Source organism: Gavia stellata, chromosome 14 (assembly GCF_030936135.1).
Source record: "Gavia stellata isolate bGavSte3 chromosome 14, bGavSte3.hap2, whole genome shotgun sequence".
NCBI lineage: Eukaryota > Metazoa > Chordata > Aves > Gaviiformes > Gaviidae > Gavia > Gavia stellata.
Window position 1 is genome coordinate 11,091,639 of NC_082607.1, and position 19,891 is coordinate 11,111,529.

The 19,891-nt window shown below is 61.0% G+C and overlaps 1 protein-coding gene across 6 annotated transcripts in view; it reads left to right on the forward strand.

Annotated features, from left to right (window-relative positions):
* DLG3 (discs large MAGUK scaffold protein 3) overlaps positions 1-19,891 on the forward strand; it is a 78,299-nt gene that overhangs the window by 48,726 nt on the left and 9,682 nt on the right. For 4 of the 6 annotated variants that reach the window (XM_059824508.1, XM_059824509.1, XM_059824510.1 and 1 more), the window contains 10 exons: positions 1,735-1,859; positions 2,155-2,324; positions 2,706-2,842; positions 3,163-3,307; positions 3,460-3,619; positions 8,196-8,352; positions 8,776-8,878; positions 14,765-14,879; positions 18,696-18,872; positions 19,573-19,648. In XM_059824508.1, the coding sequence (XP_059680491.1) occupies positions 1,735-1,859; positions 2,155-2,324; positions 2,706-2,842; positions 3,163-3,307; positions 3,460-3,619; positions 8,196-8,352; positions 8,776-8,878; positions 14,765-14,879; positions 18,696-18,872; positions 19,573-19,648 (1,365 nt within the window). Of the gene's footprint in view, positions 1-1,734; positions 1,860-2,154; positions 2,325-2,705; positions 2,843-3,162; positions 3,308-3,459; positions 3,620-8,195; positions 8,353-8,775; positions 8,879-9,145; positions 9,181-14,764; positions 14,880-18,695; positions 18,873-19,572; positions 19,649-19,891 lie in introns of those variants that run through there. The other 2 variants (XM_059824513.1, XM_059824514.1) reach the window with 2 other exon arrangements.

Below are 19,891 nucleotides of genomic sequence, written 5' to 3' on the forward strand. Positions count from 1 at the left end.
TGTTTGGCTCCCAGAGATGACCTCAGTGTACCCCAAAATTGCTGGTCTGTTCACTGTTATTAATCCTTCTCCTTGTTGTAAAGACAAGGGCAAATGCAGCAGCATTCTGGGGGCAGTAACTGAGGAAATGCCATCCGCAGAGGGATGTGGCTTTGGGTTTACCCACCATACATGTGTCCACAGCAAGAACTGCCCCCATGTCTACATCAACCCCGATGCCAGCTAAGAAATCCCTTGAACTCCATTTCAAGGTTTATCAAAATAAAAATAAACACCTCCCGGACCATTTCCAGGTTTTGTAGCTAGCATCAGAGCACACCTTTCCATAGACAGGCACAACAAAGTGGGTGGAGACCATTTTGCACAGTCTCACCTGCCTTTCTGGGGCCAGGCTGGATCTCCAGTGACAGTAAGCAGCTTTTTTGAGCTCGGCACAGGGTAACCAGAACCCAGCTTAGAGGAAGGAGAGCAGCCTCAGACCTTTCACCGTTGAGTGCCTCCTCATCACGTGCCAGCCAAATCCCAGCCAGCAGGAGAGCATCTGGGAGCATTGCGTAGTGAGAGGCATTGGCGGCTCCTGGAGATGCCACGTGCTGTGTCATGAGTGGCATAAAGTCAGAGCGGAGATCACTGCGTCGCTGCAAGAGCTGATGCTGAGCCCAAATTGCTGGGGAGAAGCGTGAGCCCCAGCCGGCTGCTGGTGCTAGATGATCCCTGGGAGCCTGAGCTGTGGTGTGGCCCTCCTGGCCACAAGTCCCCCAGAAGGGCAGAGCTCCCCATCACCTAGCACCGAGCACTGGGGCCATGGGCAGCCGGGAGAGTGCTTGGCCTGAGCCCATTCTGTACGAGAGAGGCGGGCACAATAGGATGTGACTAAGTTTCAGCTCTTCCGCATGAGAAAACAAGGCAAGGAGCCATCTGATTTTCAAGGCAGAGCAGAAAAAGCAGGAATTGTCCACTTGCATCAAGCACAGAGCTGGAAGCAGCGCCTGTGAGTGTGTCACTAATAGGGACCCTGTAAGCGGGAGAGGCGGCGCATGGCCACAGCCACTCATCCCGGGATGCTGCCGGGATGGAGCTGGAGATGTGGCACGGCCCCTGCATTCCCCCTGAGCAGACTTCAGCAGGACAAAGCTCAAAGAGATGCTCCAAGCATGTCCGGGAGGGAGAGGAGGCAGAACTGGAGACCCCGCTCCATCCTGACAGCCCCTTCCACCCAATCCTGCAAATTTTGGCATCAGCACTGCTGGTCCCCGGATTGGCTTCGTGCCGTGGCTGCATCCCAGGGTGCAGGGAGGCAGGGGTGGGTGGGATGCTGGTGATTGGCACAAGCCCCACTGCTCCATGCGGGCTGCAGCATCGGTGTCTCCTCCTGGGGAGCAGCCAGCAAGGGGAGGTTTTCTCTGCCAAGGACCACCCCCTCTTCCCCCAGCTTGCCTCTTGCCTCTGAGTCTCTCAGCAGAGATGCGACAGTGAGGGAGGTCCTTGGCGGCTCCCCCTCTCTCACTCCATCTGGTGCTCCGTGCTGCTGCGCTGAGTGCCTCGGCTGATGAGCACCGGCCTCCCCTCCAGCTGCACAGCCCTCTGCCCCCTGAGCCGGACACCCTGGGGCACGACAGATGCTGTAAGGGCTCCCGCACCCCAGACAACCGCGGCTGGGGGGGAACTGCTTCAGGAGGGCCGGCAGCAAGTGGTTGCCCACAGAGGAAAGACGCGGTGTCTGATTTCCCGCAGGGTAACTCTGGCCTCGGCTTCAGCATAGCGGGAGGAATCGACAACCCCCACATTCCAGATGACCCAGGTATCTTCATCACCAAAATCATCCCCGGGGGAGCAGCAGCCATGGATGGCCGTCTGGGGTGAGTGTACAGGGCTGGGAGAGCAGCCCCATCAGGGTGTCACCCAGGATCCCCCCAGGGACCCTCTAGGCAGCTCCTGCCCCCCTCCCTTGCCATGGTCCCCAGCCCCCCTGGTCCCTTCGGGAGGGACCCTGCTCTCACCCCACAGGTCAGGATCTGGCCAGCTTCAGCAGCTCTCCTTCGCACAAGGGCCTGCATGGCTGGAGGAGGGTGGCAGAGGTGTCCAGAGGAGGGTGGCACGGGGGCATGGGCTGTCGCTTCCCTGGGGGAGCTCAGGGCCAACCTGTGTCCGCAGGGTGAACGACTGCGTGCTGCGGGTGAATGACGTGGACGTCTCCGAGGTGGTGCACAGCAAAGCTGTGGAGGCCCTGAAGGAAGCAGGCCCTGTGGTGCGGCTCGTGGTGCGCCGCCGGCAGCCCCCGCCAGAGACCATCATGGAGGTCAACCTGATGAAGGGCCCCAAAGGTGAACCCCTCACTCTGCCCACAGGACCGGGGTGCCCCGCTGCCCCACGGGATGGTGTGGGGTGACCCCTTGGTGTGGGATGCCACAGGGTGCAAGACAGCATCACGGGGGATGTGGGATGCGAAGTGGCACCGCCACCGTGCAGGATGCTGCAGGGTGGCCCAGCAGTGTGGGACACAGTGGGGCACGGGGTGTGGAACAGCCCCACAGTGCAGTGTGCAGCGGCTGGGCTGTCCCCACACAGCAGCAGGGTGGTCCATTGCCTGCCGGGCTTGGGGCAGGGTGGGAAGCCCAGTGAGGCAGAGGGGGCGTGGTGCCAGCCCAGTGCTCCATCCATCCATCTGTCCCTCGTCCCTCACCTGCCCTCTCACTCCCCCTCAGGACTGGGGTTCAGCATCGCAGGGGGCATCGGGAACCAGCACATCCCCGGGGATAACAGCATCTACATCACCAAAATCATCGAGGGAGGCGCTGCCCAGAAGGATGGGCGCCTGCAGATTGGGGACCGGCTGCTTGCGGTAAGTCCGATGCCAGCAGCGCTGGCCGCAAGGCAAAGCCGGGCAATCTCCACCATGCCATGGTGCCAATCCTGAACCCCAGTGCTTCTCCCACCAGCAGCCCCGCGCCTCTTCCCTGGGGTCCCCGCTGGGATGGTGCTGTGGGAGGGGCAGGTGCAGCACCGGCTGCAGGTAGGAGGGCCAAACCCATGGAGATGGGACCCTGTCTCCAGAGCTACTGAGGCACCTACCTTGCGGGAAACCACTCCGCTTCCACAGGGCTGCATCGGTCCCTGCAGTCCTGCCCGTGGCTGTGTCACCCAGCCCCTTTCCTCCGGCAGGTGAATAACACGAACCTGCAGGATGTACGGCACGAGGAGGCAGTGGCTGCCCTGAAGAACACCTCCGACATGGTGTACCTGAAAGTGGCCAAGCCTGGCAACATCCACCTCAACGACATGTACGCGCCCCCCGACTACGCCAGCAGTACGTACGCCACCAGCCGCTGGCGTGGCAGCCCGGGCACCACAGGGCTAGGGGGAACGGAGCATGCTGGGATGGCGGGCAACACTGGGCTGGCCTCCACATCCGTGTTGCAAATGGATTTCTGCTCTTGATGCCCTTCTCTTCCCCTGCAGCCTTCTCAGCCTTGGCTGACAACCACATAAGCCATAACTCCAGTCTGGGCTACCTGGGCAACGTTGAGAGCAAGCCTGCCTACTCAGTCCCTCCCCAGGTGACGCCATCCCGGTACTCGCCGATCCCACGGCACATGATCGGGGATGAAGACTTCACCAGGTGAGTACCAGGCATGAGCATTACTAATCCCTGCTCCTTCTCCTTCCCTCTCTTTCCCTTCTTGGCTGTTTGGCCTCATCCCTGCTGCCGGTGCAGAGCCTTGGCCAAAAGCCCATTTGTGGGTGCATGGTGCAAAGCTTGGGGCTCCTGCAGTGAGTTCGATGCTCACACTCCCTGAGACCAGCCCTGCCATGTTGCTCCCGGGCCCGCTGCATCCCCCCACTTCCCTGTTCCCCTTGCTACTCCTTCCCGAGCTTTACATGTCGGCATTTCAGCTTCGTTCTCTTACTTGTTTTACACCACCTGGAATACAAAGTGTTCCCTGCCCTTACGGTGCCATGCGGTGCCGGCAGCGCCGCAGGCTGCCAGGCTGCAAGCAGACTGTCCCCAAGCAGAGCTGTGCTGCAGGTGAGGGGCTGGCGGGGGCACAGCTCTGGGTACAAGTAGGGCTCCTCTTCCTGCGCTCCCTGAGCTCTGCATCCCAAATCACCTGCATTCGAGTGCCATTTCACCGGCTGCCAGCCCTGGGCCTGACAGCCTCCCGCACAGCCCTGTCATGGCCCCCTTCTCCCTTCTAGCATCATTGACGCTGCACAAGCAGGTTTGTTTCCTGAACCCAGGAAATAAAGAGGAGCACAGAGGAGACATTTATCTGAGCCTAATCATGGTGTAAAACTTCTCCAAAGCCTCATACTGAGGACAGGAGAGCAAGACCTGGTTGGTCCTGCTCCACTTGCCCAGGCTTACAGCTTTCCCTCTGCTTGCAACAGCCTCATGCTGAGGCTGCTCTGGGCTTGATATCCCCAGGGCCAGGGCTGTAGGGCTCAGGCTCTGTTCTTAGGACTGACACTCAGGTTAGGCTTAGGGCTGGTTCTGCAGTTAGGAGTGAGGTCGCAGGCTCGTTTTGGGGTTGCATTTGCAGTGGAAGATGCCGTAGCCTTGGCTGGGATTGTCCCGTTCTGCGGGGCGCTGGTGGATGCCAAAGCAGGAGACCTTGACATGCTATCTGGCATCAGATCTGCTGTCCTCCCAGAGAATGGCTGCACTTACCTTAGTCACAGGAATTTCTCACTTTTTGGTGCTCATCCACGGCTGGGTGCCTCTGTGCTCTGTGACCTGTGTAGTACTGGCCTCTGCCCACGCCCCATCTCTCCCACCTGGTCTCTGCACCAGCAATGCTGGTTCTACAGCCTGTTCCCGGTGCTGCGTCTTCGCTGGGTGTAGCAACTCCTGTGCTGTCAGGGCACTGGGGGATGATGCCACATGCAGGAGCAGTGCTTTCTGCCATTACATTGCACCACAGAAGGCACTGAGTCCCAGCGCTCGGAAAATGCACCATCTGTCTCTCGCCAGGGACCTTGGTCCCACCAGGGTGTCTCTTCCTACATGCGCTGATGTCCTTATTTGCGGGCCAGAGAGCGGAGAGAGCAGCCCAGCCCAGGCTGGACATGGCTCAGTGGCAAGGGCACAGCAATGGCTCGGCAGTGGCTCAGCAGTGGCTTGGCAGTGGCCCTGGTGCAGCACGTGTCGGTGGCCGCTAGAGGATGGTGCTGCCTTGCAGAGGGCCCTGCTGCAGAGAGGCTGGCACCCCTTGGCCACTGTCCCCAGCCACAGCCCCCTGCCACCCACCAGATTCGCAGCCTGCAGTGGGCTCAGCACCTCCCTCATCCATCCCAGGGCAGCACTGAAAACCTCATGTGCATCACTGACCCCCCCCCCAGGACAGCTTCATCGCCACAGGTCTGTTGGCTCATGCATCACCAAGATTGTGCACTGGGACCAGTGTGTTCCAAATGCATCTTACTGGTGTGGGGAAAGGCAGCAACTCCCCTGAAAAAGCAGCTGTCTCCCAGGAGGCTCCTGCCAGCCATTCCCCAAGAGAAGCAGCGGTCCTGGTCTGGACCCAGTATCAAGCCTCTTTGCCTCCCGCAGGCACAAGTGCTGCTGCAGATGTGGACGTGGCTCCAGTGACCCTCGTGTCCTGCAGCACCCAGGGCCGGGGACTAGAGCAGCTGTTTTCCCATGAGCTCCACCACTGCAATCCAGACCTGACACAGCCCCACAGGATCCTCGCAGTCGCTCTGTGCCGAGGTCCCAGCGTTAACACTGCAACATCCAGCATAGGATTTTCCTGCAGGATCCATGTCCTGCCTTCTGGGATGAGGATGGAAGTGGAGAGTGCATGTCATGACTGAGACCTGAGATGTACCTGTCTGGGGCACCAAACCGTCTGGTCCTCATGGGTGCTGGGGATGCTTCCCACCGGACCGACTTGGGGTGATGGTTCCTGCACTCTGCTTGGGCAGCAGCAAAACCCAAGGGGCAGAGCAAGTTCAGCAGTTGGTCGGAGGCAGGGTTTGCAGACCCAGAAATCTGACCTATTTCTTCCCCTGGGAGAGCTCTAGCCCCAGGCATAGCTTTGCTCCAGAGGGAGATGAAGCCCCCCTTGCCCCCATACAACCACCCCTGAGCCAAGCACTGGTGGCATCCTGAGGACTTGGGCTTGAGCCTCTTTTGACCCCAATGGTGTTTCCCTCGTCTCCTCCTGGTCCTGGTGCATCCCAGCCCTGTGCTATGGTCCAGCCAAGTCCTGAACCCCACTTAGCTCAGAGCTTGAATGCATCCAAAGGCCATAAGGATAAAGCAAGGAGATCACAAGGTAGATTCAGCCTCCGCCCCATCAGAAATGCGTAGCTGGATTTACGACTCTGCCGTACCTCTGCGTTTGAAGGCAATGAGCTGCAGCGATGCATGGTGTGTGTGGAGCTGCAGGCCCAGGGAGCTGGGCTGCAAATTTGCCCTCGCTTGGGTGCTCCCCCCATTTGGGACCGTGCTGTCCATGCCTGCAGGGGCAGGAAGGGGTTAAGTCTGTAGGGTCTAGCAGAGCAAAGGCTGCTCCTTTCAGCACTTCCATAAAAAACTGGTGGAAGCCAGTGGCCCCACAGCTGGCAAGAGGCAGAGACAGGCAGCGAGGAGCAGCTGTGGTGTGGAGCATTCAGAACATTACTGCCCCTCGCACCTCCAGTCCGGCACTGCCAGCAGAGCCCTGCCATACCTCGGTGTTCACCGTCAATGTCTCGTCGTCCTTGTCCTACAGGGGACAGCCATCCCTGTACCCTTCCAGGCAGCAAGGAGGCCACAGGAGCCAGTGTGACCAGAGGTAGGGGACCAGGATGCTGCTGTGCCTGGTGGGAGGTGCGGGGACAGGGAGAGGAGTGGCTGGGAGAGCCGGGAGGGTCAGGCTGTGCTGAGCCTGGGGTCTGGGCAGGGCAGAGCAGGAGCCTACCAAGATCTTCTTGCAAGGCGTCCCGCACTTCTGTCTGTCCGTCTCCTGCTCCTATTGCTCCTTATAAGGTGGTTGCCTGGAGCTACCGTCAGGACTCCCCCACTGGGAAGGATGGTGGGAGACTTTTCCTGGGGTGCTGGCATGTGTCCCTGGAGGTAAATCCTGCCACCTACATCTGTGATAGCGCCAAGACCTTCCCCCATCCACCCAGCTGATGGCAGTGATGCTCCAGCCTGGCCCAGGGAGCTGAAAAAGATGTTTTCTTGCAAGTGGCCTGGGAGCATGCTGCCAGGCTGCAGGGCTTTGTGCTCTCTGCTCAGCCAAACTTTATCCCCCTGGGTCCCCACTCTGCTCGTGCCACCTGAGCCCTGCGCCTTCTCCCACTGTTGCAGGCAGCCAGAGGGCCGGTTGGGCCAGTCCCCTGGTGCCCCAGGATCCCCTTAGCAGAAGTCCACTGGCATTTTAGGGTGCACTGTGAGTGCCCTCAGCCAGTGCTGTGCCTGGGGCTCCAGCATCTCTCCTACCGCATCCAAGAGATCTCCCTCTGCTCCCCGAAAGGTGCGGGGTTGATCAGGCTGCTGAGCTCAATGGCAGGTCCTCGGTCCTTGCGGTACCTACCAGAGCGCCCAGGATCCAGCCGGTCACTGCAGTAGATGTGCTGCTGGTCCTCAGTGTCTTGTTGGCTGACAATCACCACCAGCCTCTGCTAATGGTCTGGCATCATTTATTCCTTATTTTAATCCAGCGCTTGAACTGGGAGCTGCCATTGTTCCCATCAGACTTGGGGTTTTTTCCCAGACAAAAATTGACGCAGGACTTTTGCGATGCCAGGCCATCTTTCTGCCTTTGCCTGCCTATTGTTTGAGCTGCGAAAGAATTAAGTCATCATCGAAAAATTGAGGACTTCTGCTAAGCTGCGCAGGGCCTGTGGCATGGGGTTGCAGGCACACTTGCCGTGCTGCATGGGTGCGGAGGGGCTTGAGCCCTCTCTCCTGGCACGGCCATGCTGTCCTCGATGGCCAGGCTCGTGGCGTCCGATACTGCTTCACAGTCTGATGTTTCTGTGTGTGATTTCACAGCGGATGCTGTCTCCGTCCGTGCTCTGTCTCATGTCACTCATGCAACTGCCCACACCTCTCCCAGTTTATCAGCCCCCTCAGCGCCGAAGGCTGAGTCACACCAGGTCACACTCGGGGTGACTCCAGCCCTGCATGGGAAGCATGGGCACGGCTGACCCTGTCACCAGCTTCGCTGCTCCTCACCCTGATGTCTCCCTGTCCGTCCTTTCAGGGAGCCCCGGAAAATCATCCTGCACAAAGGCTCCACCGGCCTGGGCTTCAACATCGTCGGGGGGGAAGATGGCGAGGGGATCTTTGTGTCCTTCATCCTGGCCGGAGGCCCTGCCGACCTCAGTGGGGAGCTGCGGAGGGGAGACCGCATCCTCTCGGTGAGTCGGCGGGCTCGCACGGCACACCTCTTCCCGGCCGGCCGGGCCGGGGTTTGCCGGGGCCCGTCCCCGGTGCCGGTGTGGACGTGGCCTCCGGGGGCATAAAACCGGGGCAGCAGCCTGCTCGGGATCTGCCCCGCGGTGGAGCAGGGGCCGGACGGGTCTTTGCCCGCCTGCCGGCGGACGCACCCCCGGTGCCCGGGCCGGCCGGGGGCGGGTACCGGGGATGCCCGTACTGGAGATGCCGGTGTTGGGGGTGGTAGTGGGGGCACAAGGGCTGGGGGATGAGGCACTGAGAGTGTGGGCGCCGCGGGTACCGGTACAGGGGCGGGGGCAGCGGGGCCGAGGGCCGGGGCGCAGGGCAGAGCCGGTCGGAGCGAGCCCCGGTCGGTCCGGTCCAGCGGAGCCACTCTGTCCCGGCAGGTGAACGGCGTGAACCTCCGCAACGCCACCCACGAGCAGGCGGCGGCGGCGCTGAAGCGGGCGGGGCAGACGGTGACCATCGTCGCGCAGTACCGGCCCGAAGGTACCGCCAGCGGGAACGGGGGGCGGGGCCGGGCCGGGGGCGGGGCGTCGCATGCAGATGCGGGGACGGGGCGGTGGCTGGCGCGCGGATCGGGCGGGCCGGGAGGCCGGGGCGGGGGGCGGCCGCGAGGCGCCGATTGGCGCGGGGCGGGGCCCGGGGGAGGTGCGGGCGCCGATTGGCCGGTGCTGCGGGGTGGGGCGGTGCGGCCGCGTCCCGCCGGCGGTGCCTGCGCGGCTTTGTGTGCGGGCCGGGCGGCGCCGGGGCTGCTGCCGGGGGCGCCGCCGCCCCCCTCCGGCCTGCAGGTGAGCGGGGCTCCGCCGACCTCGCCCGCGCCTCCCCGGCCCTGCGGCTGGCCCGGTGACACGGGCCGGGCCGCGCCGACCGGGCCGGGCCGCCCCCTCCGGGCCTGGGCCGGCCGGGGACCTTTGCGGGAGAGGGGTCGTCTCCGGTGGCGGGCGGGGGGGGGGGTCTGTTTGCCGGCGGGCCTTGCCGCGAGGCCCCGCTCCGAGGGGCCCGCGGGCCTTGCTGGGGGGCCCGGGACCGAGGGGGTGCTCTGGCGGGCTCACGGGTGTGGCGGCCGGCCGTCGTCCTGGGGGGCGGCTCCCTTCCCCTCCGGCGCGGTGGGCTCCGGGGACCCCCTGCGACCCCCGGGCCGGCGGGGCTGGAACCGGGGCCTCGGTGCTGGGTGGGGGCTCGTCCCCGACTCTGAGCATCCTGCCTGCCGTGCTGCCCCAGTGACTGCCTCCCGTTACCGCTGGCCTTTAATTCCCTCAGCAAAGGTGTAGGGCTGGTGGCCCCGTGTGGGGTGGCTGGGTGCTGCGTGGGGCAGCCAGTGGCTGGCCGCTGCGGGAAGGGAGCTGGCAGCGGCCTGCTGAAACCCTCCCCGGGCTGGCAGGGCTGAAGCCTCAGCTGTGGGCTGGGAGGGGGAGTGCTGGGGAGGGTGTCCCGCCGGTGGGTGATGGGGCGGGAGCTGCTCCCAGGGCTGCTGCCACGCCGTTACCGTGTCCCGAGTGGCACCATGCCAGTGCTGGGATGCAGCAATTCTCGTCCCCTGATGAAGGTGTCTCTCCTGGGCCCTGCTGGTTTTCTCCTCCAGCAGCTCTGGTCCTTTCTGTCGAGGCCAGTGTGCTGCCCCTCGCTTGCCCTTTGCCTTGTGCCTCCTCGGTGGCATTGTTGGGCAGTGCCCTGTGGGTCCCTGTCCCTGCTGTTCCTCTGTCCCATGGCAGAGGCCATTGGGGCGCAGAACCGTTAGTGCCACTCAGAGGTGCGCTGTGGGGGTGGGGTTTTTTGTTTTTGGCCTTTCTTTCCTTCTGTCTGTCTGTCTTGGAAGCACTTAATGTTCTTGTATTTCTGGCTCCCTTTGCCACTTGAGATTTGGCAAAGATGCCAACCAAGAGTGGTTCCTAAATGTCAAACAGGACAAAATGTTTTGAAACCCCTTTAGACGGAGGCTGAAACATCAGTGCTTTGTAGCCAGTGGCTTTCCAGGTCTACAATGGTTCGTGGCGTGTGCGGGCGGCAGCACCGGGCACACGGGCTGCAGCTGTCCTGGGAGGCAGCGTTGTTGCTGTGAAACACTGTTGTAACTGGGAGTTGACCTCAGTGCTCTGGAGGCTTGAGAGCCTGAGAGGCAAGGAGAAGGGTCTTCCGGGCGTGAGCCCCAGGTGCAGGTGAGGCTGGGTCCCCTCGAGGGGACGTGTGCTTCCAAATGTTTGCCTTTTCTATGTGCATCGCCCCTGTGGAGAGAGCCGGAGAGCTGGGTTGTAGGGTGCCCAAAGGAGGAGATGCTGGTGGAAAGGGGCTTTGAGAAATTCCTCCCTGCTAGCAGAGGATAGCCCCGTCTCTTGTATGTGAGTGTGGGTAGGGCTTGCCTGTGGGGTGCTGGATGAGTGCACGGGTGCTCTGCATCTGACCTCGCTGGGGCTCCAAGGGAGCAGACAGGCTGCTTGCGCAGGTCTTGGGGGACGAGGTGCCCTACCTGCGGGGTCCTGCCAGGCACTAGGAGTAGAAAGAAGCAAAGACAAAACCAGGGAAGGATAGACAGAGGAGCTGCCATCCTGCCTTTCTTCTGAGCGCCTGGCACAGCACCTCTGACCACTCCTGTGTGCTGTCAAGGACAAGGAGGCTGCTCCCTGTGGTGGTGCCTCTGAGCTGTTTGTGAGGTCCCTTCCTTTTTAGCACTTCTCCCCCTGACCTTTGCCTGCTGCTGTCACCAGTGTTTGGGTTTGGCAATTCCCCCTCCTCATGCTCCATTGCAACAAAGCCTTGATATTTCTCACCTGAAAATACAAAAAAACTCGTGTGATGGCATATCTCTGAGCTGACTGCTGAAAGGGAAGTGCCAGGGCTGTGCGATGACAAGATTTTAAAAGCCTCCAAGCTTTCCCCATGGCCGTGCTCCCCTCTGCTTGCCTGGGCCTGCAGCATGTGTGCCCTGTGCAGGGAGGTGCCTGTACTTTAACCCTGCAGCTGGGAGGTGTGCAGGGTCAGGGCAATAAAATGGTGGGCTGGAGGGGAGGGATGGAACTGGGGGTAGTTTTTGCAGGTGGCTGGGCTGGAGCCTGTGGCTGAGCTTCCCTGGGCTCTGCTGATGGCCCGGCGGAGCTGGCCTGCCCCTGGGAAGGCATGTTTGCATGATGGAGAGAGCAGGGTATGCACACGAGGCTTTATGCACGCTTGGGGGTTGCTTTCCAATGCAGCTCCCCTCTCTACCAGTGCCTTTTCCCCTTGCGTTGTCTCCTGGTGCCCAGAAATCCACTGCAGACCTGCCGTCTTGTTGAACCTGCTGGGTGTATTTGCAGCTGCACCACAGAAGTGTGTGCTGGTGCTGGGGATCCTCGGTGCAGGCAAGCGATCCCTGCCTGATCGTAATGGTCCGTGACCTGCGTGTGCTTGGGCGTGCAGGGCCGTATCCTGCTACGGGTGCTGAGCTCACCCTGCGGTGCAGGATCACGCCCAGCTCCATGGGCACTCGCGCCCTGGGAAGGGAAGAGTGGTGGGAGGGTGGAGCAGTGTTTTTATCGAGTTGCTGAGTGGGAATAGCAAACGTCCTGCCCCTCCTGGCACGTGGTGCAGCACCGGGGTGGCACTCACGGCAAGAGGTGCCAGGTCACCTGTTGCATATTTTTCAGTCTTGATAAGCGTGTCCTGAACGAGTCTGGCACCTGGGTCCTGTGGGGATAAGCCGTGGCTCACCTCCTCACTGCGCCATGGGCAAGCTTCCTGGGCAAGTTTTGGCTGTGTGAGAGATCTTCCAGGATGTGGAGGCAAGGTGGCCGTGAGCCAGGGAGCAAAGGCAGGAGCACTGCTTGCTGGGGGTTGTCTGCCAGTAATTGTCTCGAAGGCTGCTCCAGCGTGCAGATAAAGAGGGGTCGGTGGCAGCTGGGAGCATCCCGTGCTCGGTCCTGGGGTACCCTTGCCTCCCCTGCGGTGGGAGGGAGGTGGCGGGTTTGCTTTTGGGGCTGGCTGCTCCTCCGCCCTGCGCCCTCCTGTAGTAGAAGCGAGCACAGGTTGGTGGATCCTTAGGAGACCCTTCCTAGGAGAGGATTGCGTTTGCTCTCTGGGGGATAAAGCCGGAGCAGCCCCTGTGTCCTTCAAGCCAGGCTGGATGCAGCAAACTGTACTTCTTGTCATGCTGGTGGGCTTTTCCCAGCCCCTCCAAGCAGTGTGGCCGCTCCAGCAAAATTTGGAAAGTCCCTTTCCACGGAGTGCCCCGGCTGAGGCAGGGGCGTTTGAGGGCTCTGCCCTTGGGTCATATGCAGGGGGGACAGTTGCTGGCAGGGCGGTGCAACCCAAACGTTGCCCTCCGACATCCCCACCATGATGCCAGTGGCAGCTAAACCTGCTTTTGCCCTTCGCTGCCTGCCCGATCCCGGGCGGTGCATCCTCCATGCTGGGCTTCTCGTAGAGAAGGGTGTCACAGGAGGGATGTGAGCCCGTGTGGTGGGGAGCAGCAGTCCTCTCGGTGCAGAGAGTCTGTGCCCCCAGTGGAATTTGGATGACTTGGCTGGGGACAGGGGTTGTAGTGCCCATCTCAGCAGCTTTCTGGGGGACATAGCCCTTCCATACCGAAGAGAGTTTATGGGTTTTATTACCTGCTTCTGACAGATGTTCCTCTGGGATATAAGAGCTCATGGGCATCCTGGGGCAGAATGAGCTGTGCCACAGATGCTGTGGTCCAACCCCATGTGGGGCAAGAGGTGCGGAGCGGGATGAAGCTCACCTCCCTCTGCCAGGAGCTCTGTAAAACCCTGGCGCTGGTCGGCAAGTGCAAAAGTGCTGCTTTGGTGTCGGAATTCGGTTTTCTTATAAAATGAGCCTTGCCCATGCCTGGCTGCTTCCTCATTTCCCCCTGCTAGCAGGAGGGCAGGCGGGGGCAGTGGGTGCCCCTCAGCATGGGGCAGCCAGGGTCGGCAGGGGTCTGGGGACCTCCGCAGTAAGTGGCTGACCCTGCCTGGCATGTGGCACCTCTTGATGTCCCGTGGCAGGGGAGGGGGCTTCATGTGAAGTTTCTGTGTGCTGCTTGGTGGTTTTTGTGTGTAGCGCCTTTTTTTTCCAGTCTTTAAGTAAAAATGCATCTTTGGCTGCTGGGTGCAGGAGGGGGATGCTCAGGCAAGTCAGTCTGGAGAGTCAGGAAATGCTGAACTGCAGCTGCATAACCCCATAACCCCAGCCCCACGTGCATCTACCCAGAGAGTCACCTCTCCCCTTGCACAGTGAGGGGCTGGCTCTCAAATGCAGCCTGCGGTGCATTTCTTAGTAGTGTGGTGTTCCCGCTACCCCTGTGCGATGCAGCTCTGCAGGGCAGGCAGCAGTCTGCACAAACCCCCCTCAGTGCTGGGGCTCCGCTCTGCAGCGAGCGCTTGCTTCTGCTGCTGAGCTCCAGTTCACAAGAATATACCAAACCACATCTAAACCGCTGAGTTGTGGAGAAGGCTTTTTAGGCAAGCCTTACAGCAGAGATGAGTCTGGTCCCCTCTTGCTGGGACAGGGATGTAACTGCAGGGTGTGCCCAGGGGACAAAATCAAGGGTACCAGGTGAGAACTGCCCGGGTGGGCTGTGGCGGTGCCAAGCAGCTTCCCTGGTGCCACAGTGCTGCAGTTGCTCATTGCTCAGCAAACCTTCCCCAGCTGGGTAAGCAGGGCTGGTGCTTCTACCCTCTGCTTGCCAGCCTGACCTTTACACCCGGCTGAAGGTCGGGCTGGCGCAGCGGCATGTGCCGGGGTGGTGGCTGCTGCCAACCAGCCAGCCGGCAGGGAGGTGGCAGCAGCTTCTGGAGGGTCCCCCGGCCCCTCCTGCAGATCTCTGCCACCAGGATATAGGAGTGAAAGGTGAATTCCTCCTCCCCGCTCCACTTCTGTGGGTGGGGGCCGTGCTTTGCCTTCCCCCTGCCTGCTGGGGAGAGGGGCTCTGCTACCAGCAAAGCAGTGCGTGGGGACCCCCTGACGGCTCCAGTCATGTCTTACTGCTCCAGCTGGTGGGTGGTGGTCTCCTGGAAGAGCACTCTTTCTCTGCACATTTTGAACCACTCTGTAGGTCAACGGCTTGCTGAGCCCTGCTCAGCCATTCCCTCGCTGAGCTGCAGCTCAGTAGCAGTGGAGGTCTCAGCAGCTGTTGCCTGAGCTGCCTGTGTGGGGGTTTGGGGTGGGTTTGGGAGCAGCTGGTGCCCTGCCTGCTCCAGATGCCCTGCCGGGACTCCCGCAGGGCGCTGCAGCCTCTTCGGTTTCATCCTCCCTTGTGCACGGGGACGGACGGGCTCGCGGTCAAGATGCCCCACGTACAGGCTGTCACTGCGCCTCTCAGCGCTTACCAGTTGGGCTCTGCTCGGTGCGGGGCGGTGGCTCGGGGGCAGCTCCTGCCTGCACTGACCACCTCTCTCCCTGCAGAGTACAGCCGCTTCGAGTCAAAGATCCACGACCTGCGAGAGCAGATGATGAACAGCAGCATGAGCTCTGGCTCCGGCTCACTCCGGACAAGCGAGAAGAGATCTCTCTATGTCCGGTAAGGCTCAGCCCCCCCTGCTTGCCCCCTTGCTGCAGGCAACCGGAGGCGGGTGGCACGGGTATGTCCCCACAGTGCGGGATGCAGGGTGGCATGGTTCAGCCTGGGCCATGCAGCACCTCTGTGGACCGGTGTTATGGAGGCTGGGGAAGTGAGTGTGGTAGATGCATCATGAAGCCCGGAGGGTGCAGCAGGGGCACCAGTGCTTTTGCAGTGGTTTGCCAGGGCTGGATGCTCTGCATTTGAGTGCCTCTTCCAAGGGCTGCTCCGCTTTGGAAAGCGCTGGTATCTCTACAGAGCCCTGGGCGGCTGTTGACCAGGCCGACCCACTGGGGACCAGTGGAAAACAGGGAAACGCCGGGCGTCCAGCACCACTTCTGCGCTGGGCAGCTCAGGGCGCTCTCCTCAAACCACTCCCTGCTAACAGGCCTCTCCCCATCTCTTCCTGGCATTCCTGTGGCAGGATCTGGCTGGAGGGGAGATGAGCTCTTAGGAGGATTATTGCTCTGAGCCCTCAATGCGCTTTTGATCCAGAGCCAGGCGCGGGGCAGGCAGGGGTTAAGCAGCCATGCAGCTCTAACTGCTGCAAGTCCTGCGCCGCCAGGGCAGCCCCTGCTTGCTGCCTGCCTCCTGCCACCTCCTGCCCGGCACTGCGTAAGCGGGGGTGACAGCTAATGAGTAATTTTAACTTGGTAATTAAAATTATCCTGTAAATCCTCACCCTGCACAGCATGTTGCTGGTGGGAGCTGGCAGGAGCAGGGGATGCTTCTCCTTCCCCGTGGGAAGGATGACAAGGGCCGAGGCTGCATCAGCCTCAGCCGGCATCTCCCACTGCGTGGCTGCTCCTTGCAGAGGGGCTTCAGGCTGTTGCTGGACCCAGTGCAAGTCCGGCCTGACAGGAGGGGAGAGCTGCAGCTCTGGGTTCCTGCAATTCATGCCTTCCCATGAGGCTCTGCAGGTATCTTGCTTCATTTAGCATCTCGGGGCTCTGTGCTGGGGGTGTGCAATAAGCTGGGCGCTGTGTTGAATCAACATCATCTTGCTAGTCTTGCCTTCGGTCCCCTGCTGTCCCATGGACACCCTCGTGGGTGGAGCAGGATTTAGGCTGGGTCCAGCTTGAGTTGAGGCTGTGAGACTCCTGTTCCCTGCCTGTATAGATGCTACACATATCGGGGCATGCCTGCAAGCCAGGGACCTCCCCATTGCCTCTGGGCTGCTTGTAGCATCTCGCATCTCTTGATGCATCCCTCCACGTGGCTTTGGTGGCCTCTGCAGCAATGTGTCCCTTCACGTACACCCAGGTGGCTTCAGACAGGAGCTGGGCAGCACCTTGCTGAGAGGGTGATCCCAGGCGAGAGTTTTCCCCAGCACAGCCCTTCCCGACCCTCCCCGGCTCTGGTGGCTGTGCACCCCACAAATGTGCTTGTGAGAGCTGCCAGGCACACGGGCTGCCCCAACCCTTCTGGGCGGGGTAGTTTCGAGCACAGTTTACCCGAAACCAGCTGAGCTGCTGCACTGCAGACAGGACATCAATTACAGGACTTGCTACCCAACTGCTTGAGTCAGCCATGTGAGGCTGTGTTGCACCCCGGGTGCTGTTGACAGGGCCCAAGGCAGGCACCCGAGTGCCTGCCGGAGCCGATTCAGGGGTGCCGGTGCTCACCACGTGTTTCGGAGATGCAGCTGCGCAGCACGGGCAGGGCCGAGGCAGGTTTGCGCGCTGCCTGTGCTGCCACAGAGCAAAGTCCGCCAGCACTGGGGCCATGCCAGGCGGGGATGGGGGTCAGGCGGGCATTGTGCCTGGGCACCGGGAGGAGGCTGTGCCGAGTCCCTGGCACTGCCCCCCCTGCCCTCCAGCCAAACCATCTGCTCTCCTGGCTGCTCATGCAGTGTGCAGTGAGCTGGCCCAGGGGCAGAGCAGAGTGACCACGCTGTTGTCTTGCCCCTGCACCCTGCACGCCCCGGGGAGCACCCAGCCACGGTGGGTCCTGGGTGCTGACATGGCCAGAGGCTGGTCTCCAGGAGCATTGTGCCTTGGGGAAGCAAATGCCTCGTGCCTCTACTTTGCAGGTGTCCGGTCCTTGCAAGAATCTTGCTGTGCCTGCTCTGGGATGCCGGTGGCTGCTGCAGGAGGAGGCAGGGTGCCGTAGGGCCAGTGCTGCCCTGCAGGGCAGGGTGCAGGATGTGGGCAGGGCGCCCCTCAGCCTGCCTGGGTTTGGGAACCGGCCTGACCAGTTCCCCAGGGCCTTGGCTCATGCTTTGCTCCCGAAGGCACTGGCCTCCCAGGGGCCTGCCGGCCATGCACAGCCTTATCTTTTGGCCAGGAGCTGCCTGTGAGGGTTGCTTGCCTCCAGCCAAAGCACCCTGTGGTGCTTTGCTGCCGGCTCCAGTGTACCGGGAGCCATGCTTGGGTGCAGAGGGACTGAGCCCAAGAGCTGCCCCAGCCCTGAGCAAGCTGGGAAGGGGGGAGCGACCTGGTGGCTGGAAGTACCTGGATGCATAGGGCTGCATCAGGTGGCATCCCAAAGAGCCCTCCCCAAGCCACAGGGCAGCCCCTCTTCTCCTCCTCCTCATTTAAGACCGGCTGCCTTGACCCAGTCCCAAACTACCCAAAAGATTTCATCACCCGGTGCTCCCCTGGCAGTGCTGGAGCAGGGATCTGGCTGAAGAAGTGCCCTCCCAGCTCTGCTGCTCCACTGGGACTGGCCGCATGGTCCCTCAGCCCTCCCATTTGCACTGTGTGCTTTCAGGTCCCCTTAGGAGTCCCCACTGTGGAATGGGGTAATGAGCAGGGCAGAGGGTGTCTCTCCTGGTTAAGGAAGGCTCGTTAGTGCCAGGATTAAACCAGCAGCCAGCCAGTGTTTGCAGTGCCTCAGCTCATGTCGGGCTGGGGGGCGAGGGGGGCCAGTGTCCCAGGAGTGAACACAGAGGTTGTGTCACCGGCAGTGGTGCTTTTAGTGACTGTTCCCTTAGTTTGGTTTGTTGCAAAGTGGATATATCAAAGCAGACACAGTTTGAGATCTGACATTAGTAGAGTGAGTTGTACATGAAGCCACCGAGAGCAGCTTGTGGGTACGGGCTGCAGTGCTCTGTGCGATAAAGTGTGCACAGGAAGGGTATTAGAGCTCCTCTAGTTTAAAAAAAAATCTTTTCTGGTTAGTTTAATATTGAAGATAATTTTAACCTAAATAAACTGTTCTCAGGGGAAGTATTTAGGAGTCTGAAAAGGATCAGTTGTGGAAGCAGATATATATACCCTCAGATGCATTCCTAATTCACAGGCTCTAATGTACCCCTGTACGTAAATAAAGTGCATGCTCAAAGCGCCCCATGGTCTCTGCCTGTGCGACCGCCCACCAGCAGTGGGGTGTGATGTTCCCCATCTCGCTCCTTGGCCCTCCAGCCACTGGCGAGGGATGGTGGGGACCAGCCCCACACCCTGGCTCCCCACTGCCCTCCTGCACGTTGCTGCTTTATTGAGGTCGCATGAGCTTCACCTGCTCTCTGACCTCAGCCACCTTCAGTGTGTCTGTGGTTCACGTGCCTCTCACAGCTAAGGTCAAGAGTGAGTTGTTTTGGTCCAGCACTATTATTCCTGCGTTGCACGCTTTGGGGCTTGTGCTGAGCCTGCCAGCAGGAGAGGTGTGCTGGTGGCTGTGTGGCACCGCTCGCCTCGGCAGGAGGCTTCCCCAAAGTTTGGGTTTAATCCTTTAAGGTATGAAGGTGGCAGCACCCCGAGAGGTCGGCAGTGCTGCTACCATCACTGCCTGGCCGTGTTCGGGGAAGGTATCGCTCCTCTCTCTGTTCTTCCGCAGAGCCCTGTTTGACTATGACAGGACCAGGGACAGTTGCTTGCCCAGCCAGGGGCTCAGCTTCTCTTATGGGGACATCCTGCATGTCATCAATGCCTCCGATGATGAGTGGTGGCAAGCCAGGCTTGTCACGCCCCACGGCGAGAGCGAGCAGATCGGGGTCATCCCCAGCAAGAAAAGGTGAGTGTCTGTCAACAGAAGCTGTTTCGCATGGTGCCTCCTGGAGCTCCCCAGCCTCCGCGAGCCCTGCAGTCCTCAGGGGTCTGCTCAGGGTGGGATCTCCTTGTGATCCCAGCCCACCTGCCCCTCCATGGCTGTGCAGCGTGGATGGCACCCTGGTTGCAAGCTGGGGCTGTGTGCAAGTCTCCCTGGGGAGATGTTCTCCAAAGTTGGCTGAGATTCCAGGTGAGGAGGCGAGCGCTCAGCCCCTTCTGTGGTCCCTGTAGGGATGGAGAGCTGGTGTTAGCCAGTCTGGGGCTCCAAGTGAGAGCAGAGTCATAGCACTGACTGTGGGCTGCTCCTTGTGTCCTCTGAGAACCTGTCTAGCTCTGTGAACTAGGTCCCAAGAGATGGGATGTCGTAGGGAGCAGAGGAGCTGGCTGCCACTGCCTTCAGGTCTGCAGAGCCAGCCTCATCTCTGTCCTCCATCTCTCCCCTCTTGGGAAGGCTGGCTTGTCCCCTCTCCTGCTCCTGCAGATGCTGGCCTTGGCCAGACCCCAGGCAGGTGGCTCCACCTCAATCCCTCTCTGGGAAGGAGCTGCCCTTCGCCAACAGGGCCACCACCCAAGGGTGCACAGAGCTACCTGGGGAGCCAGGCAGGTGGCACGGAGGGCGCATGCATGGGACTAGTGGCTCTTTCTCCCCTTTAACTTCCAATCAGGGTGGAAAAGAAGGAGAGAGCGCGGTTGAAAACGGTGAAGTTCCACGCCAGAACTGGCATGATTGAGTCCAACAGGGTAAGTGCCGACCTGGGGCTCATCAGGGTGCCCAGAGCCAGTAGCTAGCAGGGACAGGATGAGTCCCAGCAGCCAGAGCTCCTGGTGGGATGGCTGGAGTGAATACAAAACAAAGAGCAGCATGACTGGACCTGCCCCAGGCCTGCATCTGCTTGGCATGAATCCTCTGTGACTATGCAGGGGGTGAGCAGAGGAGTCCGGGATGGTGCGAAAGCGCTGAGGAAGGACCCCTGGTTGGAGTGG